This window comes from Scomber scombrus, chromosome 23 (genome assembly GCF_963691925.1).
Source record: "Scomber scombrus chromosome 23, fScoSco1.1, whole genome shotgun sequence".
Classification (NCBI taxonomy): domain Eukaryota; kingdom Metazoa; phylum Chordata; class Actinopteri; order Scombriformes; family Scombridae; genus Scomber; species Scomber scombrus.
In genome coordinates, this window is record NC_084992.1 from 1,538,151 (window position 1) to 1,558,218 (window position 20,068).

The 20,068-nt window shown below is 41.9% G+C and overlaps 2 protein-coding genes across 2 annotated transcripts; both read right to left on the minus strand.

The window, feature by feature from the left end:
* Positions 1-219: 219 nt before the first annotated feature.
* LOC134006278 (trichohyalin-like) lies at positions 220-14,421 on the minus strand. The gene is made up of 13 exons (XM_062445364.1): positions 14,288-14,421; positions 13,377-13,514; positions 13,216-13,280; positions 12,987-13,122; positions 12,081-12,482; positions 11,598-11,795; positions 10,874-10,931; positions 10,160-10,758; positions 8,902-9,002; positions 5,143-8,815; positions 3,387-3,488; positions 2,117-2,411; positions 220-1,186 (listed from the first exon to the last, which is right to left on the minus strand). Exons 2-13 carry the CDS (start codon positions 13,443-13,445, stop codon positions 1,149-1,151), a joined length of 5,736 nt encoding a protein of 1,911 aa, XP_062301348.1. The 5' UTR covers positions 13,446-13,514; positions 14,288-14,421; the 3' UTR covers positions 220-1,148.
* An 809-nt stretch (positions 14,422-15,230) lies between these two features.
* On the minus strand, positions 15,231-19,419 carry wdr55 (WD repeat domain 55). The gene is made up of 4 exons (XM_062444882.1): positions 18,889-19,419; positions 17,340-17,446; positions 16,556-16,825; positions 15,231-16,355 (listed from the first exon to the last, which is right to left on the minus strand). Exons 1-4 carry the CDS (start codon positions 19,417-19,419, stop codon positions 16,016-16,018), a joined length of 1,248 nt encoding a protein of 415 aa, XP_062300866.1. The 3' UTR covers positions 15,231-16,015.
* Positions 19,420-20,068: the final 649 nt, after the last annotated feature.

Consider the following 20,068-nt stretch of genomic DNA (forward strand, 5'->3'; position numbering starts at 1 on the left):
TAGTATTTTTAGCGCCTTCCCGATGCTAAAATGTATGTTTTTAAAAAATACGAAAAAATTCAGATTCATACAAATGATCTAGACGTTATATTTCACATTTAAATTGTGACTTTAACTGAAAGACGAAAGTTGCTTTGACTCCTTTCTGATGTTAAATTTTTGTTTTAAAAGGACAAGTTCACAAGATTTTAAGTGTTTTAAGATACACATGAAAAACTGTAACTACGACTTTTTGTAGCTAATTTTAAACGAAGCCGAATGAGTAAAGTATTCAGACGATGTTTATGAGCCGAAAAACACAAGCTGACGTTATTGTAGCTCAATTAAAAGACAAGTAAAAGCAACTAAAGAAAAAAAAAGGGACTAAAAAAAATCGGATTTAAAGACATTTTTTAGAAGTTATATTTTTTCATTCAAATCGCAACTTTAACTGAAAGTTGAAGGGTTGATTTTTTAGTTTTTTACTCCTTTTCTGATTTTAAATGTTCTGTTTTAAAAAGGACAAGTTCACAGTTTTTCATGTGTGTCTTAAAACACCTGACAGCTGCTTTAAAGCACACTGTAATTTAAAACTCACTACGACTTTCTGCAGCTAATTTTAGATGCAGCCGAGTGAGTAAAATGTTCAGAGGACGTTTAAGGATCAGGATGTGCAGTATCGCGGTCCTGCATTACAGGAGAAAAATAGTTATTACGGTGTTTAAGTTAGATTAAAGATAAGTTAAACAGATAATGTCAGGGTTTAACGTACGGCTCAGGCTCGGCTGTAATTATGCGACATCATCGAAATCCACGAGCCAATAGATGACGAGATAAAGGTGCAACTTAAAATTAGAAGATTAATGCTCCGGTTAAAGTCTGTAATACTCATGTTTGGGGGTTTGATGAAGAAGAAGTGTAAAAATAAATATGTTTCTGGTGGAAATGAGTCATTCTGTGTGTAATAATGGCACCTGTGCTAATGCTAATGCTAACAGACCGTTAATGTGTCAGGATCTGTAACTCTGGTTTATTTACAACAGGAAGTAATCAGAGAAATGCATGTGATATGTTTGATGAGGTAAACAGTTGAGAAGTGTGTGTTTCAGGTCGAGCACCTTCACCCCCCCCCCCCCCCCCCCCCCCCCCCCTCTCAGCACAGAGATGGTTCAGTCCAGGCAGGAAGAGTCCACTGGAGCCGGAAGAGCTGTGAACAATAAACATAAAGTTTGACATTTATACGACTTTTTAAAAAGCGTCAACACGTGTGTGAAAACATAGAAAACTGTCTGAATTATAAATATACACGAGTTTAATGTTAGAAAAGTTAAAATTTAGACTTTAAAAAAAGGATATGATTCTTATAAAAACTAAAGTTTAGTTTGATGCTTTTACTGCACATATTACACATTTAATGTTGCTGTAGTGTAAATTTATGAAATGTTTCAAGGTTTTTATACTATTTCAAGTCCAAAATCTGAACAATTTAAGTTAGTTTTGGTAACAGGAAGTCTTAATGGGTTATTTTTTGGATGTTTATAGCTGGTTTAAAACTGCAAACATCCACCTGTGTTTGGTTTCCAGCCAATCAGAATTTAGCATTTTAAGTTGCCATTGTATAAATAATGAAGTAATATATTATTTTGTTAATTTATGATGATAAAATAATATAATTCAAAACATCAAACTTCTATATTTCATTGTAAATAAACAATAATTCATAGTAAAGCAAATATAACAGACAAACTATTTAAATGTGTTTCATTTAATATAATAACAATATTCATAAAGAATTATTAAAGTTAAAAATCTAATACAAATGTTTAAAATATAATAATTACCTGTTATCATAAATTTATCTGTAAAAAATTCATTTTATTGACAAAATTAGTGAAAATAAAATTCAACTCAACGTCCCCTTACTATCTTTTTGTGGTTTGTATCATATGGTCTTCATCAGCAGATGATTAGATAAAGCTAGTAAGTGGAGCTTGAGCTGAGATTGTTCATTAAAACTATTAATTATAATAATTAGTGATTTAATTATTTAATATTTTGCAGCATTTGTTGCGTAATAAAATGTATTTATTTAATGTATTTATGTGGGAAACGTTTACCAAAGTATTAATTTCTGTACCTTCTGTTTTCTCCTCCTCTTCCTCTCCCTCTCCTCCTCCTCCATCAGTCCTCCTCCTCTCCTTCACCTGTCCCATGCGTCTCTTCACCTCCTGCAGCAGCTCCTCCCTCTTCATCCGCTCCCTGAAGCGCTCGGCCCGCTGCGCCTCTTCCTGCTCCTTCTCCACCAGCAGCGAGCGCAGGAAGGCGGCGCTCACCACCTCCTCGCCTTCACCCACCAGGAAGGCGTTCTTGAAGCGGTTGTAGAGCATCGAGGCTTTGTCCATGATGGCCTGGTTCGCCCGGTAGGAACGCATCTGAAGAAGCAGAGGACCGGTTAGAAAGTCTAAAGCATAGACTGTATATAAGAAATGGCCGTAACATCCGTGACGTCACCCATTGGTTTGTGGACTGCTGCTCGGAGGCTAATATCATCGGGTCTGAGCAGCGCCATCTTGAAAATTTCAGGTGCATGCTGGGAAAAATAAAAACAGGGATTCTACTTATACGGGCATCAGGAGGAGCATGAGGCACCCTCCTGAACCTGTGAACCAATCAACCTGTCAATCACGACGTAGCCACGCCCTAATGCATAGCCTGCTTTATCGTCACATATAAAATCAGGGAGGCCAAAATGTCCCAAATGAACATCATACTGCATTGAAGAAGGCTTTAAACTAGCGATTGAGACCATAAACACATTTTGAAAACGTTTACTGAGGTTAGAAATCAAGTGTGAAGTTGGTGAATTCTCCATTCTCCGGTCGCCCCCTGGTGGCCTTTTGATAGAATGCAGTTTTAAGTTACTTCCACGTTGGCTTCATTTCAGAGGACCGGAACTCCCCGCCTGGTCTAAACTCATGTTCAGAGATATAACACTTAATTTACACTAATTACCTGGAAACTTTCAGAGTAATTTGGAGGAATTTAATGAAAGAACTTAACGACGGTTCCTTCTTTCCTTCCTCTTTCTTTAATTTTTCCTTCGTTCTTCCCCTCCTTCCCTCTTTCTTTGCTCCCTCCTCCTTCCATACTTCTTTCCTTCCTTCCTTCCTCCTATCCTTCCTTCTTTCCTCCCTTTCTTCCTTCCTTCCTTCGTCCTTTCCTTCCTTCCTTCATCACTACCTTCCTTCCTTCCTTGACCTGAGGACAACAGGAGGGTTGAATATCTGCAAACTAGTTACAAAAGTACCAAAAAGTTAGTATAAAATTAAAGGACCTGTAAAATAAACGTTACAGTGTGTGTGTGTGTGTGTGTGTGTGTGTGTGTGTGTGTGTGTGTGTGTACGTACTTTTCTTAAGGTGGCGACGAGCTCGCTGTGTCTCTGGACGTGTTGCGACGTCACATAAACCATACTGAGCTGATCCAACGCCTTCAGACACTTACCGATGTCCTGCAACACGAACACAAAAAACATAAACACAACAGATCCAGAGAAGACACTTTAATACAGATGTAAACAGTCTGGTGATGTTTGCTGAGATCATTGGTAGTCAGTCGGTCTTATTCCTACATTATTAACATTATGATTCATTTGGAGTCATGATGTGAGGTTTGTGGTCAGATTAAAGGGCCGTCGTCAGTTTTAAATATCAATCTAACTCCAGTGGATGGAGGAGTTCACACCATAACTATAACAACAATAGAGGAGAAACCATACAGCTGCCTGACAGCCAATCAGAATCCTTCCTATAAACCGTACAGCAGCCTGACAGCCAATCAGAATCCTTCCTATAAACCATACAGCAGCCTGACAGCCAATCAGAATCCTTCCTATAAACCGTACAGCAGCCTGACAGCCAATCAGAATCCTTCCTATAAACCATACAGCAGCCTGACAGCCAATCAGAATCCTTCCTATAAACCATACAGCAGCCTGACAGCCAATCAGAATCCTTCCTATAAACCATACAGCGGCCTGACAGCCAATCAGAATCCGACAGCTAATCAGAACCCTTCCTATAAACCATACAGCAGCCTGACAGCCAAACAGCAGCCTGACAGCCAATCAGAATCCTTCATATAAACCGTACAGCAGCCTGACAGCCAATCAGAATCCTTCCTATAAACCATACAGCAGCCTGACAGCCAAACAGCAGCCTGACAGCCAATCAGAATCCTTCATATAAACCATACAGCAGCCTGACAGCCAATCAGAATCCTTCCTATAAACCATACAGCAGCCCGACAGCCAATCAGAATCCTTCCTATAAACCATACAGCAGCCCGACAGCCAATCAGAATCCTTCCTATAAACCACACAGCAGCCTGACAGCCAATCAGAACCCTTCCTATAAACCGTACAGCTGCCTGACAGCCAATCAGAACCCTTCCTATAAACCGTACAGCTGCCTGACAGCCAATCAGAATCCTTCCTATAAACCGTACAGCAGCCCGACAGCCAATCAGAATCCTTCCTATAAACCGTACAGCTGCCTGACAGCCAATCAGAATCCTTCCTATGAACCATACAGCTGCCTGACAGCCAATCAGAACCCTTCCTATAAACTGTACAGCTGCCTGACAGCCAATCAGAATCCTTCCTATAAACCGTACAGCAGACTGACAACCAATCAGAATCCTTCCTATAAACCATACAGCAGCCTGACAGCCAATCAGAATCCTTCCTATAAACCATACAGCAGACTCACAGCCAATCAGAATCCTTCCTATAAACCATACAACAGCCTGACAGCCAATCAGAATCCTTCCTATAAACCATACAACAGCCAATCAGAATCCTTCCTATAAACCATACAGCAGCCTGACAGCCAATCAGAATCCTTCCTATAAACCATACAACAGCCTGACAGCCAATCAGAATCCTTCCTATAAACCATACAACAGCCAATCAGAATCCTTCCTATAAACCATACAGCAGCCTGACAGCCAATCAGAATCCTTCCTATAAACCATACAACAGCCAATCAGAATCCTTCCTATAAACCATACAGCAGCCTGACAGCCAAACAGAATCCGTCAGTGTTACAGTGTGTGTGTGTGTGTGTGTGTGTATTTATATGTGTGTGTGTGTGTGTGTGTGTTACCGGGTGGTCGGTCTTCAGTGAGATCCGAATGTCTCCGTGGATTCTGTGGAGCATCGAGTCCGTCAGCGTCGGATTCTTCTTCTGCAGCTGCTTCATCGTCGTCGGCTCATCCTTCTCTCCACCCGAAGCGGCGCTCTTCTCTTCTTCTTCTTCTGCACTTATTTGTGTCGTCTGTCCCTTTTCTGCCATTTCATCGGCTGTTTGTGTCGTTTGGTCTGCGCTCACTCTTTCTTTCTCTTTCTCTTTCTCACTCTTTTCTTCTCTTTTACTCCTTTCTCTCGTTATCATTCTTTCTTCCTCTCCTTTTTCGTTCTTCCTCTCTTTTTCATTCGCTTTCTTCGTCCCGTCTTCATCGCTCTTCTTCTGTTTCTCGTCTTTGTCGTCACTCTTCTTCTCCGCCACTTTCTCTCTCTCCGCCGAACTCTTCCTCTGTTCTCTCGTCATCATTCTTTCTTCCTCTCCTTTTTCGTTCTTCCTCTCTTTTTCAGTCGCTTTCTTCGTCTCGTCTTCATCGCTCTTCTTCTGTTTGTCGTCACTCTTCCTCTCCGCCTCCATCTCTTCGGCGCTCCCTCTCTTCCCTCTTTCCTCCGAAGTCTTTCTCTGTTCTCTCGTCATCATTCTTTCCTCCTCTCCTTTTTCGTTCGTCTCTTTTTCAGTCGCTTTCTTCATCTCTTCTGTCTCTGCTCTCGTTCTTTCAGATTTTCTCTCCACCTCCATCTCTTCGGCGCTCCCTCTCTTCTCCCTCTCCTCCGAAGTCTTCCTCTGTTCTCTCGTCATCATTCTTTCTTCCTCTTCTTTTTCGTTCTTCTCTCTTTCAGTTGTTTTCTTCGTCTCGTCTTCATCGCTCTTCTTCTGTTTGTCGTCACTCTTCCTCTCCGCCTCCTTATCTTCGGTGCTCCCTCTCTTCTCTATCTCCATCGTCGAACTCTTCCTCTGTTCTCTAGTCGTCATCTTTTCCTCCTCTCCTTTTTCGTTCTTCTCTTTTTCAGTCGCTTTCTTCATCTCTTCTTCGCTGCTCTTTCTCTCTGTCTCTGCTCTCGTTCTTTCAGATTTACTCTCCTTCTCTTCGGCGCTCCCTCTATTCTCTCTCTCCGCCTCCTTCTCTTCGGCGCTCCCTCTATTCTCTTTCTCCGCCTCCTTCTCTTCGGCGCTCCCTCTATTCTCTCTCTCCGCCTCATTCACCAAACTCTTCCTCTGTTCTCTTGTCATCATCTTTTCCTCCTCTACTTTTTCGTTCTTCCTCTCTCCTTCACTCGCTTTCTTTGTACCGTCTTCATCGCTCTTCTTCTCTACTCGTTCAGACTTCCTCTCCACCTCTTCGGCGCTCCCTCTCTTCTCGCTCTCCGCCTCCTTCTGTTCGGCGCTCCCTCTTTTCTCTCTTTCCGCCGAACTCTTCCTCTGTTCTCTTGTCATCATTCTTTCTTCCTCTCCCTTTTCACTTTTCTCTCTTTCGGTCACTTTCTTCATTTCTTCCTCGCTGTTCTTTCTCTCCATCGCTACTCTCGTTCTTTCAGACCTCCTCTCCACCTCCACTTCCTCTTCGGCGTTCCCTCTCTTCTCTCTCTCCTTCTCTTCGGCGCTCCCTGTCTTCTCTTTCTCTCCCTCCTTCTTGTCCTCCGTCGCTGCTCTCGTTCTTTCAGACCTCCTCTTCACCTCATCGGGCTGTTTCTTCTCTTCGGCGCACCCTCTTTTCTCTCTCTCTGCCTCCTTCTCTTCGGCGCTCCCTCTCTTCTCTTTCTCCGCCTCCTTCTCTACGGCGCTCCCTCTCTTCTCTTTCTCCGCCTCCTTCTCTACAGCGCCCCCTCTCTTCTCTTTCTCCGCCTCCTCCTCTTCAGCGCTCCCTCTCTCCGCCTCCTTCTCTTCGGCGCTCCCTCTCTTCTCTTTCTCCGCCTCCTTCTCTTCGGCGCTCCCTCTCTCCGCCTCCTCCTCTTCAGCGCTCCCTCTCTCCGCCTCCTCCTCTTCAGCGCTCCCTCTCTTCTCTCTCTCCGTCTCCTTCTCTTCGGCACTCCCTCTCTCCGCCTCCTTCTCTTCGGCGCTCCCTCTCTTCTCTCTTTCTGCCAAACTCTTCCTCTGTTCTCTTGTCATCATTCTTTCTTCATCTCCTTTTCCGTTCTTCTCTCTTTCAGTCGCTTTCTTCATTTCTTCCTCGCTGTTCTTTCTCTCCATCGCTGCTCTCGTTCTTTCAGACCTCCTCTCCACCTTCTCTTCGGCGTTCCCTCTCTTCTCTCCCTCCACCTCTTCAGTGTTCTTTCTTTCCGTCTCCTTCTCTTCGGCGCTCCCTCTCTTCTCTCTTTCAGTCTCCTTCACCAAACTCTTCCTCTGTTCTCTCGTCGTCATTCTTTCCTCCTCTCCTTTTTCGTTCTTCCTCTCTTTCGCTTTCTTCTCGTCTTTCTCTCCGTCCTTCTTGTCCTCCGTCGCTGCTCTCGTTCTTTCAGACCTCCTCTTCACATCATCGGGTTGTTTCTTCTCTTCGGCGTTCCCTCTCTTCTCTCTCTCTGTCTCCTTTGCCGAACTTGTCCTCTGTTCTCTCGTCATAATTTTTTCTTCCTCTCCTTTCACGCTCTTCTCGCTTTCAGTCTCTTTCTTCATCTCTTCTTCGCTGCTCTTTTTCTCAGTCGCTGCTTTCGTTCTTTCAGACCTCCTCTCCACCTCCTTCTCTTCGGCGCTCCCTCTCTTCTCTCTCTCTACCTCCTTCACCGAGCTCTTCCTCTGTTCTCTAGTTGTCATTCTTTCCACTTCACCCGTTTCAGTCTCCCTCTCCTCCTTCTTGTCCTCCGTCGCTGCTCTCGTTCTTTCAGACCTCCTCTTCACCTCATCTGGTTGTTTCTTCTCTTCGGCGCTCCCTCTCTTCTCTCTCTCCGCCTCCTTCACCAAACTCTTCCTCTGTTCTCTCGTCGCCATCTTTACCTCCTCTTCCTTATTTCTTTCTGTCGCTTTCTTCGTCTCTTCCTCGTTGTTCTTTTTCTCGGTCGCTGCTCTAGTTCTTTCAGGTCTCTTGTCCGCCTCCTTCTCCTCTTCGCCGTTCCCTCTCTTCTCTCTCTCCACCGAGCTCTTCCTCTGTTCTCTCGTCGTCCTTCGTTCCTCCTCTCCTTTTTCGTTCTTCCTCTCTCTTTCTGTCGCTTTCTTCGTGTCTTCCTCATTGCTCTTTCTCTCCATCGCTGCTCTAGTTCTTTCAGGTCTCCTCTCCGCCTCCTTCTCTTCTTCGGCGCTCCCTCTCTTCTCTCTGTCCGCCTCCTTCTCGTTTTTCTTTTCGTCTATCGTCTTTTTATCCGCCTTCTCTTCTTCTCTCCTCTTCTTCTTCTCCTCCTCTGCTGCTGCCGCCGTCGTCGTCACCATCGTTCCTCCCATCATCGTCTTCACCTGAACCTTCGCTCCTTGTCCGGCCGTCACTTTCACGATCTTCCCGATTATTTTCCTCTCGTCTTTCTTCACTTCGCTCTCTTTTTCTTTCGTCTTCTTCTCTTCTTCCTCTGCTGTTCCGCTCCTCATTTTGTCGACTGGTTCACCTCTGTCTTTCTTCTCCTCTTTCTTCTCCTCTCTTCTCTCCAACGTCGCTCTCTTTCCGATCATCACCTTCACGTCTGTTTTCATGCCCATCATCTTTAAATCTTTCACCGTCGTCCTCTGAATTCCCGTCTTTCTCGTCTCCATCTTCGCTCCGTCTGCGGCGTTCCTGATAGAAAACAAACATTTTAACATCTAAACACACTTCTTTTAACTACTGTGTGTGTGTGCGTGTGTGTGTGGGGGGAGTCTTACTGAGCGCTCTTCGTCACCTCCCTCCTCCTCACTCCTCTCTTGGCCTTCAGCAAACCTCTCAGAGATTTTAACAAATTCTCCCTCTTGGCAGCCAGGCGTCGCTGTCGAAGTAAAAACAGGATTACATTATAAAAGTATTCGTCCCAAAAATGCTTCTATTAATAATGAATGTTGTAATTTTATTAACCACACTGGTACTTTTACACGTTTTAACCAGGCGGGGAGTTCCGGTCCTCTGAAACGATGCCAACGCGGAAGTAACTTAAAACTGCATTCTATCAAAAGGCCACCAGGGGGGGACCGTTTTGGTGTCAAAAGGACTTCCGTCTCTATACAAGTCAATGGAGAATTCACCAACTTCTCACTTGATTTCTAACCTCAGTAAACGTTTTCAAAATGTGTTTATGGTCTCAATCGCTAGTTTAAAGCCTTCTTCAATGCAGTATGATGTTCATTTGGGACATTTTGGCCTCCCTGATTTTATATGTGACGATAAAGCAGGGTATGCATTAGGGCGTGGCTACATCGTGATTGACAGGTTGATTGGTTCACAGGTTCAGGAGGGCGCCTCATGCTCCTCCTGATGCCCATATAAGTAGAATCCCTGTTTTTATTTTTCCCAGCATGCACCTGAAATTTTCAAGATGGCGCTGCTCAGATCCGATACTATTGGCCTCCGAGCAGCAGTCCACAAACCAATGGGTGACGTCACGGATGTTACGTCCATTTCTTATATGCAGTCTATGGTTAAAATGTACATTTAGTATTTTTGTTGCCCAAAAATTGCAAATTTTGTTCATATTCCAGAAAATTTTACATATGAAAAATTGGCCGACTTAACAAAACTGTTCATAGGAAATCTTTAATATTCTGTCTTTATTTAAGTAGTTAAGTTGAATTTTGGACTATAATTAAACTTGTTATGCTATTTGGACGATGTTTGAAAGTTTGTACGTTAAAACAAAACAAAAAACCCCTGCAAACTTTGTTCGTATTCCAGAAAGTTTTACGTACGAAAAAAAAGGCCAACTTAACGTCTCTGTTCACAGGAAATCTTTAATTATTTTTGTCTTTATTTAAGTGAAGTTTTGAACTATAATTAAACCGGTTTACTTTTTGGACGGTGTTTGACAATCTTTACGCGTTTGATTGTTTTCACGCATTTCATCTTTAGCATTATGACGTTTTTTCAAAATCCGATGAACAAGCTGAACGAACTTTTTTAGAAAACGAAGGGAAGACTTTAAACGAGTCTCACCTCCTTGTCCACATCACTTCCTCCCTCTTTCTCCTCCGTGTTCTTCTCTTTCATCCTTTCTTCTTCTTCTTCTTCTTCATCATCATCTTCGTCCTCCTCAGATGATTCCTTTGCTCTCCTCGTCTTCATCCCTTCGCTCTCTGACGACGACTTCTTCTTTGTCTCCTCTCTCTTTCCCGCGGAGTCGTCCTCCTTCTCTTCTTTCCTCTTCCTCTTCGCTCCTCTGTCCTCCTCCTCTTCTTCCTCTTTCTCCCTTTCTCTCGCCCTCATCTCTCTCCTCATTGTCCTGTCGTTGATGACTTGTTGTTTTCTCTCCAGCTCCTCCTCCTCTTTCCGGTCCTCCTTCTCAGATCCTCTCGTCCTCATCCTTTGGTTCTCTTCTGTCGCTTCTTCTTTCTTTCCGTCATCCTGCTTCGTTTTCTTCCTCTCTACTTTCTCCTCTTCCTTATCTTCTCTCTTTCTTTTCACTCCTTGGGTCTCCATAGAATCTTCTTCTTCTTCCTCCTCTTCTTCTTCTTCTTCCTCCTCCTCCTCCTCCTCTTCTTCTTCTTCCTCTTTTTCTTCCGTCTTCTTCCCTCTTCTACTTCTGTCGTTCTTGGCTGTAAAAAAACAAACTGTTTGAGTTTGTCTTAAGCTTCTTTTTTTTGGATCAATCTTTAAAATAATCGACTTTTTTGTACATTTTAATAAACAGTCTGTTTGTGTTTGAGTTACCTGAAGGAGAGACGGGAGGACTAACAGCTGTTTTCTTCTTCTGCTGTTCTACATCAACCTGAAAAACAAGTTAAAACAAACAAATAAATAAACAAATAATAATTAGAAACGCAACACAAAGTTCTTAACATAGTAAAAAAAACACAACGCTGTTATAACTCTCATGAATCTACAATGAGGAAACAGCAGAGGTAGAAAGAATGGTAAAAAATCGGAATAAAAAGATAATTAAATATAATAAAGAGAGTAAAACCAGAAATGTGAGGCAGGGAATCTTCCTCTATTAACCCTAATTTAATTCATTATACTTATTTTTAATGCTCAGATTTAGTCCATTATTAATATTTATAACGTATTTATACACAGGTTTATGTGTTACTGTCAACGTGGTTATTTTATGTTCTGTCCACTAGAGGGCATCACAACATTACCAAGAAACACGTTAAAACTCTCAGCTAGCTGCTAAATAACTAAACTTTTTATATAAAAATACATAGTGGAATAGTAATTTCAGCTTTCGATTGTTTTGGAGGTTTTTTTACAGTTTGAATTATATTTGAATACCGAATATTTGTTAAAACAACCCTAATTATTATTATTGTTATTATTATTATCATCATCATCATCAACAGTTAACAGATCTAGTTCCAGCTACGTTACGAACTCACTGCAGCACTTTACAAAACGTCAACCTAAATGATTGATTGATCAGTGGTGTCGTTACCTGGGACTCGGCTGCTCTGCTCCTCCTGGTCCTGCTGGGCGTCGTATCTTCAGTTTTAATCTCCGGAGCCTCGCCGCTGCTTCGTGTTCTCCTCTCGGACGTAATGTCACGAGTCACCGTGGAAACGGGTTTAACGTCCGCAGGTTTCTGTCTGTCAGATCTGGAGCGAGTTCTTGTTTCCGTCGTGTCTGATGATGACTGAGGAGATAAAAACAAACATATTTATGTCTTTAATAATAATATTAATAAAACATTTTATTTCTAACGCACTTTACATTTGATACGAATGTCATAAAGCTACGAAGTAAAAGCATCAAAAGAAAAAAGAGGAAAAAAAACATGAAACAGCATAAAAATAAGAGCAGAAAACAACAAAAATCTCAGCAGTCTGTGGCGCCCTCTGCTGGTCAGGAAGGGAATTGTCGGCAACAACATAAACACATAAAACATTTAATATATTAATTCATCCCAAACTTTTCTCACCTTGTTTTTACTCTCTGCAGACGTGCTCGCTGCAGATGTTTCAGGATCTCGAGCTGCTCTGCTCCTGGTTGTCGTAGCGACGGCGCTCTCTGCAGCAGAAACGTCTTTAGAAACCTTTTCAGGCGTCTGTTTGCTATCTGTCGGTTTCTCCGCGGTGATCCTCGATGAAGATCTCGTCGGAGTTTTAGAAGCAGAAACAGAAGCAGAAGCAGAAGCAGCTTCCTGTTTATTACTTGTGACTCTGCTCGGAGTGTTTCTGCCAGCAGCCGGTTTGCTGTCGGGCTTCGCAGCGATGGTTTTACTGGGAGTCGAAGTCGGTCTAGTGGGTGTAGCTTTAGTGGGAGAAGTCGGCCTCGCTGGTGAAGCTTTAGAAGGACTCTGCATGCCAGTCCTGTTTGGAAACTGAGGAGACGACACAACCAGAAGTTAACTGAATATAAAAGACAGGATTCTAATCTGGAAGTCAGATCAACACCGACTCCGACAGTGTAGCATTAATGTTGCTATGCCAACGAAACTACTGTTTTACAAGTCGTAAAATGTGTGTCAGTAGCTGCTAAAGTAAACGATCTAAAAACAAGAAAGCATGATTAGGTCATTTAAAATAAGCTTCATGATTGGTAGTTTGGGTATGTGTGAGTGTGTGAGTGTGTTTGTGAATGCGTAAGTGTGTATGTCTATGTGTGTGAGTGTGTTTGAGTCTCAAGTCATAAACATCTAATAACCCCTGAAGTCGTATTTCTGCCTCTGAAGAACGTAACTTCACCAACGTGAACAAGTTTCACCTTTTTCTGACATTTTATTTTGAAGGATCAAACGACTTAAACCGACTCATTGATAAAATATGTCGTCCTTTAATATCTGAACTCAATTTAAACTGATAACGAGACGTTGCGATTCACTGACTTTGATCGACACGCCGATCCGAGGCGTGTTCTGGATCTCCCACATTCCCTCATCGAAGCCTCGGATACGAACGCCGCTGCCGTACTTCTTCTTGTTCCCGGCGAAGGGAACGACGTTCTCCGGCGGGAGGGTTCCTCTGAGAGAAACGGAGGAACAACAGAACACACCGCAGTTAAAATCCATCCAAAATCTAAACAGGAAGTGATGTCACTGAGCCGCGTGTACGTACATCTGGTGCGTCCCAAAAAAGTAGACGGGAATTCGCCTCTTGTAGCCTTTAGAGGAATCACAGACCTGAAGAACACACAGCAGAGAGTAATCAGTGTGTGTGTGTGTGTGTGTGTGTGTGTGAGTGTGTGTGTATTTCAGTGTGTGTGTGTGTGTGCGTACCCTAGCAGGCCAGTGGGGGAAGCCCTTCATCTTGGCGAACACCAGATCTCCTGCTTTGAAGTCGGCCATCCTGCTGCTGCGTCACAGCTCGACCACAGGGAGGGAATCAAACCGGCGACCTTTGCTGCACCGGTCAGCCTGCGGGAGGAAACACACACAGAGAGACTCACTAAAGGGCAACAAACATTAACCTTTACACAACACAAGAACAGAAGCTTTCTCTTGTGTTTGCTTTACAGAAACATTTCAGGTTGTGAGAGAAAGTAAAACACGTAAAATTGTAAAGCGCCATCTTATCACTGATGAGCTGTTACTGCTGTATGTTTATGTATATATTATAATTATTACTGTAGTATGTTCAGATGTGCTGATTCAGTGTGTTGATCATAAGTATTTAAGAGGGAATTTGATGCTAAAACAGACTGTAAATGTGTCAGATTTCACTTGATATGACTAACTGCTGCATGAAAGCTTCACATCTGCTTTTAAATGCATCTTTTTAATGATATTTAACAGGAGGAATGATGACAGGGAGGAAAGCTGTCAGTGTTTACACGGACCCACTGACTGATTTAACACATACTAGGAAAACTTGAGTAGAAATCGATATTAATAAGATTAAAGCAGGTTTTTAACATGAGTTTCCACCATGACTGTAATATTAAAGTGTTATGTCATCCTGTGTGGTGTGAAGTGAAGATGTAACTATCAGCAGTTTCGCTTTTAGCAGCATGTTCAGTCTCATTGTTTACAAATACAGACATGTTAGCAACAGGAGCTAACATCAGCTAGCAGCACGTTAGACTCATTGTTTACATGTTAGCAACGGGAGCTAACCTCAGCTAGCAGCAGGCAGATTAACCGTTACAAAGTTATTCAGCTTTAATTTAGGAGGTTATTACTTTACTGACCGGTGACCCAGTGACGATGAGCCTCTGTAACCCAGTTATGAGCTTCTGTTACCCAGTTATGAGCCTCTGGGAGTGTGCCTACTAAACGTGTCTTGGTATCGGACGTTGCTGCTGCTGTTACTAAGCTACGTCGCCATGTTGGTCGCTATGTTGGCTCGTGTCACGTGACGTTCGGCGTTTTTCCCGCCGCTGGTCGGACGTACGTGACGTACCAATGAGCTCTGTGTGGACTGTACCATCTGAGCAGGGAAAATAGGGGCGTTAGATAAATGTATTATTTTTTAATTTACTTTTACTCCTAACATCTCCGGTTTTACTCACTTTATTCTGTCATATTGTTTCTTTTTATATGTTTTTTTATTTTATTTTGTTTTGTTTTTTATGTATTTATTTTTAAATTTTAATCGTACATCTGGTGTTTCCTCACAGCAGATTATTGAGTTATGGTAGCGTTTCCTGAGTTCCTATTTTTAGTGAGTCGCAATGCTTAAAGATTTATTTTGTTGGTTTGTTCTGAATTACATTGCGATGTATGAAAAGTGCTACACAAATAATAAATTGATTGATTCATTTTGTACACAAATATATGGAAGCCTCATTTCCACCAATGTGATGAAGAAACAAATATGCAAGTCATTTGAATAAGAAACTTTCTAAAATATTGACTCAATATCTCAAATTAATGAGAAACTATCTCAATATGACTTTGTATCTCAAAATAATGACTTATCTTAGAATGTCATTATTCTGAGATACTAAGTCATTATTTTGAGATAAGTAATTTTCACAACAATCAGGAGTCAAGTTCATCTTTAACTTTATCTTTTTGTTGAATGTTACTTACTCCACTTTGTTTGGTTTCACTCAGAAATAATACGGAAGTTAGATACTCTTGAAATGCTGTTTTGTCTGAACTTTAAACAGGTTTGGTATATTTATTTAAAACAGTTTAACATCGGTGAAATTCATTTACAAATATTTTTCAAAAAATGTATCAAGAATTTATTGATTATAGCTAACAGGCTAATTCAACCAGTCTTTCTCCCTTAACATTTCACAGGGTTGGGTATCGTTTTAAAACTTGTGATACAAAAGATGATACAATAAGTTTCTTTACTGACACCAAAATGACACTTTTATATGATAACTCACTTTGGAAAACATGTCTTCTGTTTAAGGAAGTTCTTAAATGTGTTGTCTGAACACAGGCAGCATTAACAAAATAAAGTCAAATATCGGCAAATTTTAAACTTAAATTAGGAACTATCTTTTGAAAGAATAAGTAGACAAGCTAATGAATCTAACAAGGTTTTCTTTGCCAGTTTTCGGTATTTAACAATGATGATACTGTAGGACAAATTTGATCAGTACAAAAAAAAAGCTTTAACATTTCATGCCCAGCCCAAAATACTCTCCGTCAGTATGCATAAATCTTTTAGAAGCACAGTTGGTACACTTCTGGGACATTCACTGTTTATTCCACCATATATTTTGGCCGTTAACCTCATATTCTCATTTGTTTTCTGGTTCAACGTCTCTAGAATGAGGCGCCAACAGTAAAGAGATCAGAGGCTCAGTGTCATCCAAGCCAACGTTCACCCTCCGGACATTGTGAGGCACTTTGTTTGAAATCCTCCATCAAACAGCAGACATACATTATTGAGGATCAAACTGTCCAAAGTCACAGCGACAACTCCACTCAAACATAAAGCAATATAAAATTGCTTTTTAATCGCTGCCACTGTCACTGTCGTCCTCTTCCTCCTCTTCCTCTTCTTCTCCTTCTTCCTCCTTTTTCTCAGTTTCCTCTACAAGTCCCGAGAAGAAGTCGTTCTCTCCGTGGGCTTTCTTGGTGAGAGACTTCATCCGTCCGTCTTTCTTCTTCCTCTTTCGGTATTCGTTGATAGTTGTGTTGGGTAAAGTGGAAATGTCCCAGAACTTGATGAGCTGGTCGTGGCCACAGCTGACCAGGAAGCGGGAGTCCCAGGACTTGACGAGCTCTTCGATGGGTTCGCCGACGTGCTGCCCGATGCAGCCGATGACCCGGTTAGGAAGGAGGTTGATGGCCCTGATGGAGAACAGATTACATGTTAGTAACTTGTCAGACGGTGAGAAGCATCAAGAGCAAGCCAGGAAAGACAAGAGAAACAAATACCAGACATGTAACCTCTATTGGTTTGTTGACCTGAGACGAATTTCTCTGTAATCTTGGCTTTGGAAGGCAGGAGTTTTGGACCTTCGGGGTAAACCATAAAAAAAGCAACTCACCGAATGTAACCGTCCATGGAGGCAGTGCACATGATGTTGTCGGTGATTGGGGCAATACAGTCCACCGACTCGGCCTTGATGGCGAAGCGGTCACTGGTGGCTCCGAAGCCGTTCCAGTTGAAGATGTAGATGGTACCCTCGCTGGAGCCGCAAACCACCTTCTTGCCCCGCTTCATCAGCGCTACTGACGTCAGATCGCCACCCTGGACCTCCGACAGAAACTCAAACCGCCGCCTCTTGATATTGAAGACGCCCATGGTACCGTCTCCACTGAATGATGATTAAAGCAGGATCAAATTAGAGCTCAGATTTAAGAGAAAAGTCTACTTTTTGGTGGGTTAAAGGACACTCTGACATGCAAGATCTGAGAAGCTATAATACAAACAAACACTGAAGGTTGTTAAAGTCATCATGTTAATTTCAGCTTGCTCTTTGACAACCACTACTGAAACCTCTATTGTTAAAGTGATGGTTCCTGCTTACAACTCAAATGTTTTGTGTGATTGACAAAGTTTCAAGTTTCTCCTCATTCATTTTTAAATAACTTTTAGATTTAATAGGAAACAACAGCAGCCTCAGAGGAAGGGAATCATTCTAAAAACTGATAATGTGCTTTGTTACAGTAAGTAAAATGATTATGTGTGTTTAATGGGATAAAAAAATGAAGAAACATTGGTATAATCCCTTAACTACAAACACAGAGAACCCTGTTACTCAATAGTAATCATCCAATGGTCACAGCAAACAAGGCTTTTCATTTATTATATATTATTATAGTTATTACCTGGAAGTAAGTAGGATCCTCTTGGCCTGGTCCACAGCGATGTCACTGATGTAATCCTCATGCTGTTTCTCTTCCATGATGGACGTCCCTTTCCTCATGTCCCACACCTTCACAAACAAAGAAAAAAACAATGAGACAGTTATTATCTTGAAGTTTGAAAAGATGAAAAACAAAAGTCTCTTTGACATCAATGTCTACAATTATGGATAGGTAATACTCTACAATTTTGGCAGAACTGTATGGTGATCGACTGCAAACTGTGATTGTGCTGTACAATTGCAGGAATTAGAAAAAATGCAAACAAGGGATAACCACTGCCAACGAAGAGTCATATGTAATCAGTTCCTTAGATAAGTATACTGTATATCACAGAAACAACTATATTTCGGTGCTAATTCCTTGGTAAATGCGTGCAGCAATGACATAAGTTACCACGACACACAATGTGACAATTGGTCTAGATCACAAGTGGTGTGTTGATTTGACCATTTCATGAGGAAAAGTTGCAGTAATTCGGCTCAATTGCAAGTTCATTGTGGAGATTTTGTGTTATTCATTACATTATATTCATTACTGTTTTGAGGACGGTACCGCTGGCCCATTCCAGAATTGCAGGCACATTTCAAGTATAGAAACAAGCCAAAAAGTAGTAATGATTTTTACAATCAAACTCTCTATATACTTATAGAACACACTTTAAATTTGATATTTTCAGTATTAAATATTTCCTGACCTTAAATTTGTAAGATTCAAAATATTCTCTGTGAAAAACAATGTAATAACCAAAAGATTATAACCTTTATTTTTGCAAGCCTGTCTATTACAGATGGGACAAACACTTATGCTGCAGGTTCACATGGTTTCATTTTAACAGCTTTAATGTACTTTAGATAGTTCTGTCATTAATATATAATCTTTCCCTCAGGTTTCATTAACTATCTAACTCTAACCTCTCTGTAGAAATCTGTGATTGTTTATTCTGAACCATTATTAATATTAAACACAATAGTAGACCACTACTATGTAATATTTCTTGTTGTAATTTACATTTAGTGAGATGAGTAATTTAGCAGAGGGGTTTGAACACTTGCAGGTCTTTGTATGTCACATTCTCATTAGGAGCTGAGCCCCTCTAAAGGTCTGATCCTAGAATCACCCTGGTCTGAACCATTAATACACCAGCTTGGACCATCAACAGATCAGCTGAAGCATTAAGACCAAACTGGACCATTAAAAGACCAAACTGGCCACTGAAAGACCAAACTGGACCATTAAATAGACAAAACTGGACCATTGAAAGACTAAACTGAACCACTAAAAAACCAAACTGGACCATTAACAGACCATCTGAAGCATTAAGACAAAACTGGACCATTGAAAGACTAAACTGGACCATTAAATAAACTAAACTGGACCATTAAATAGACAAAACTGGACCATTGAAAGACTAAACTGAACCACTGAAAGACAAAACTGGACCATCATCTGATCTCAGTTGGGTGTTATAGATACGACCAGCTTTTGGACCCTCTCTGGTGTCTGTACAGACCTTCAGGGTTCCTCCATCGTCTCCGGTCGCCAGGATATTCTGGTCCACCAGCAGCAGGCTGTTGATGGGAGCTCCGTGGGCCCCTCGGATCCTGGTGACCAGCTTTCCCTGCTCCACGTCCAGCAGGTGGACGGCCTTGTCCCTGGAGACGGTGTACAGCTGGAGCCCGTCTGCAGAGAAACGCACCTGCCTGCAAGACTTCATGTGGTGTCCGGACGACCACAGCTCCTTGTTCTCCCCCTCCGTGCAGGAGTAGGAGAAGGCGTACACGTCCCCGTCCACGTCCCCGCACACCACCATGTCCCTGGTCGGGTGCACAGCCACCGTGTTGGCGAACGCCTCCAGCTGGATGTCCTGTGGTGTCTCTCTGATCTTAGGCCCGGCTGGCTCTCCTCCATCCTCATCTTCATCCTCATCCTCTTCTGGGTCCGTTTCTGCGTCTTTGCTGGTCTCTGGAGCTTCTGTCTGGTCCGTTTCTGGAGGATCTGCTTCAGTGAGAGCTGGATCAACGTGTTCAACGGGAGCTGCCATGTTGTTGTGCTTCTTACTTCTTCTACCGCTGAAGTGTGGCAGCTTACTGAGGAAAACTGGTCATACCGCCATCTAGTGGACTATTTCAACATTACATTTTTTTGTACAAAAATGAATAGGTTGGCTTTACCCCTGCTGAAAAAACAGCTTCAAATAGGTTAAGATGGTAGCTGGTCTTAGGCTGGTTTGACAGGCTGGTCTTGCTGGTTTGTCAGTATAGTTTGCCAGCTTGGTGTGGCTGGTCAGACCAGCAAAGCCCAGCTGGTTAAGATGGTTGGATGTTCAGCTTGTCAGACTCACCCGGATTGATTGGTCAGCAAAAGCAAGACAAGGCTGATAATAGTTTTTGTTTCCAATGAGGAGGAAAAAGCAAGTTAAGAAAATGAATTAATGAAATATTTAGAGAATTTACATGGACCGCCCCAGTGCCAATGATCCCCTCACCCCATTGCCAGCAATGAAATATATGAGAATTAATCATTTTATGTACATATTATGTTATTTTATTTATTATTTATTATTATAAATAAATGTAATTATAATAATAATTTATTTGAAAAAATATTTTACAATGAGCCCAGGACTTATGGTTTTGAAGAGGAAGATACCATGACACCATCTACATTCCAAATATGTATATATATATATA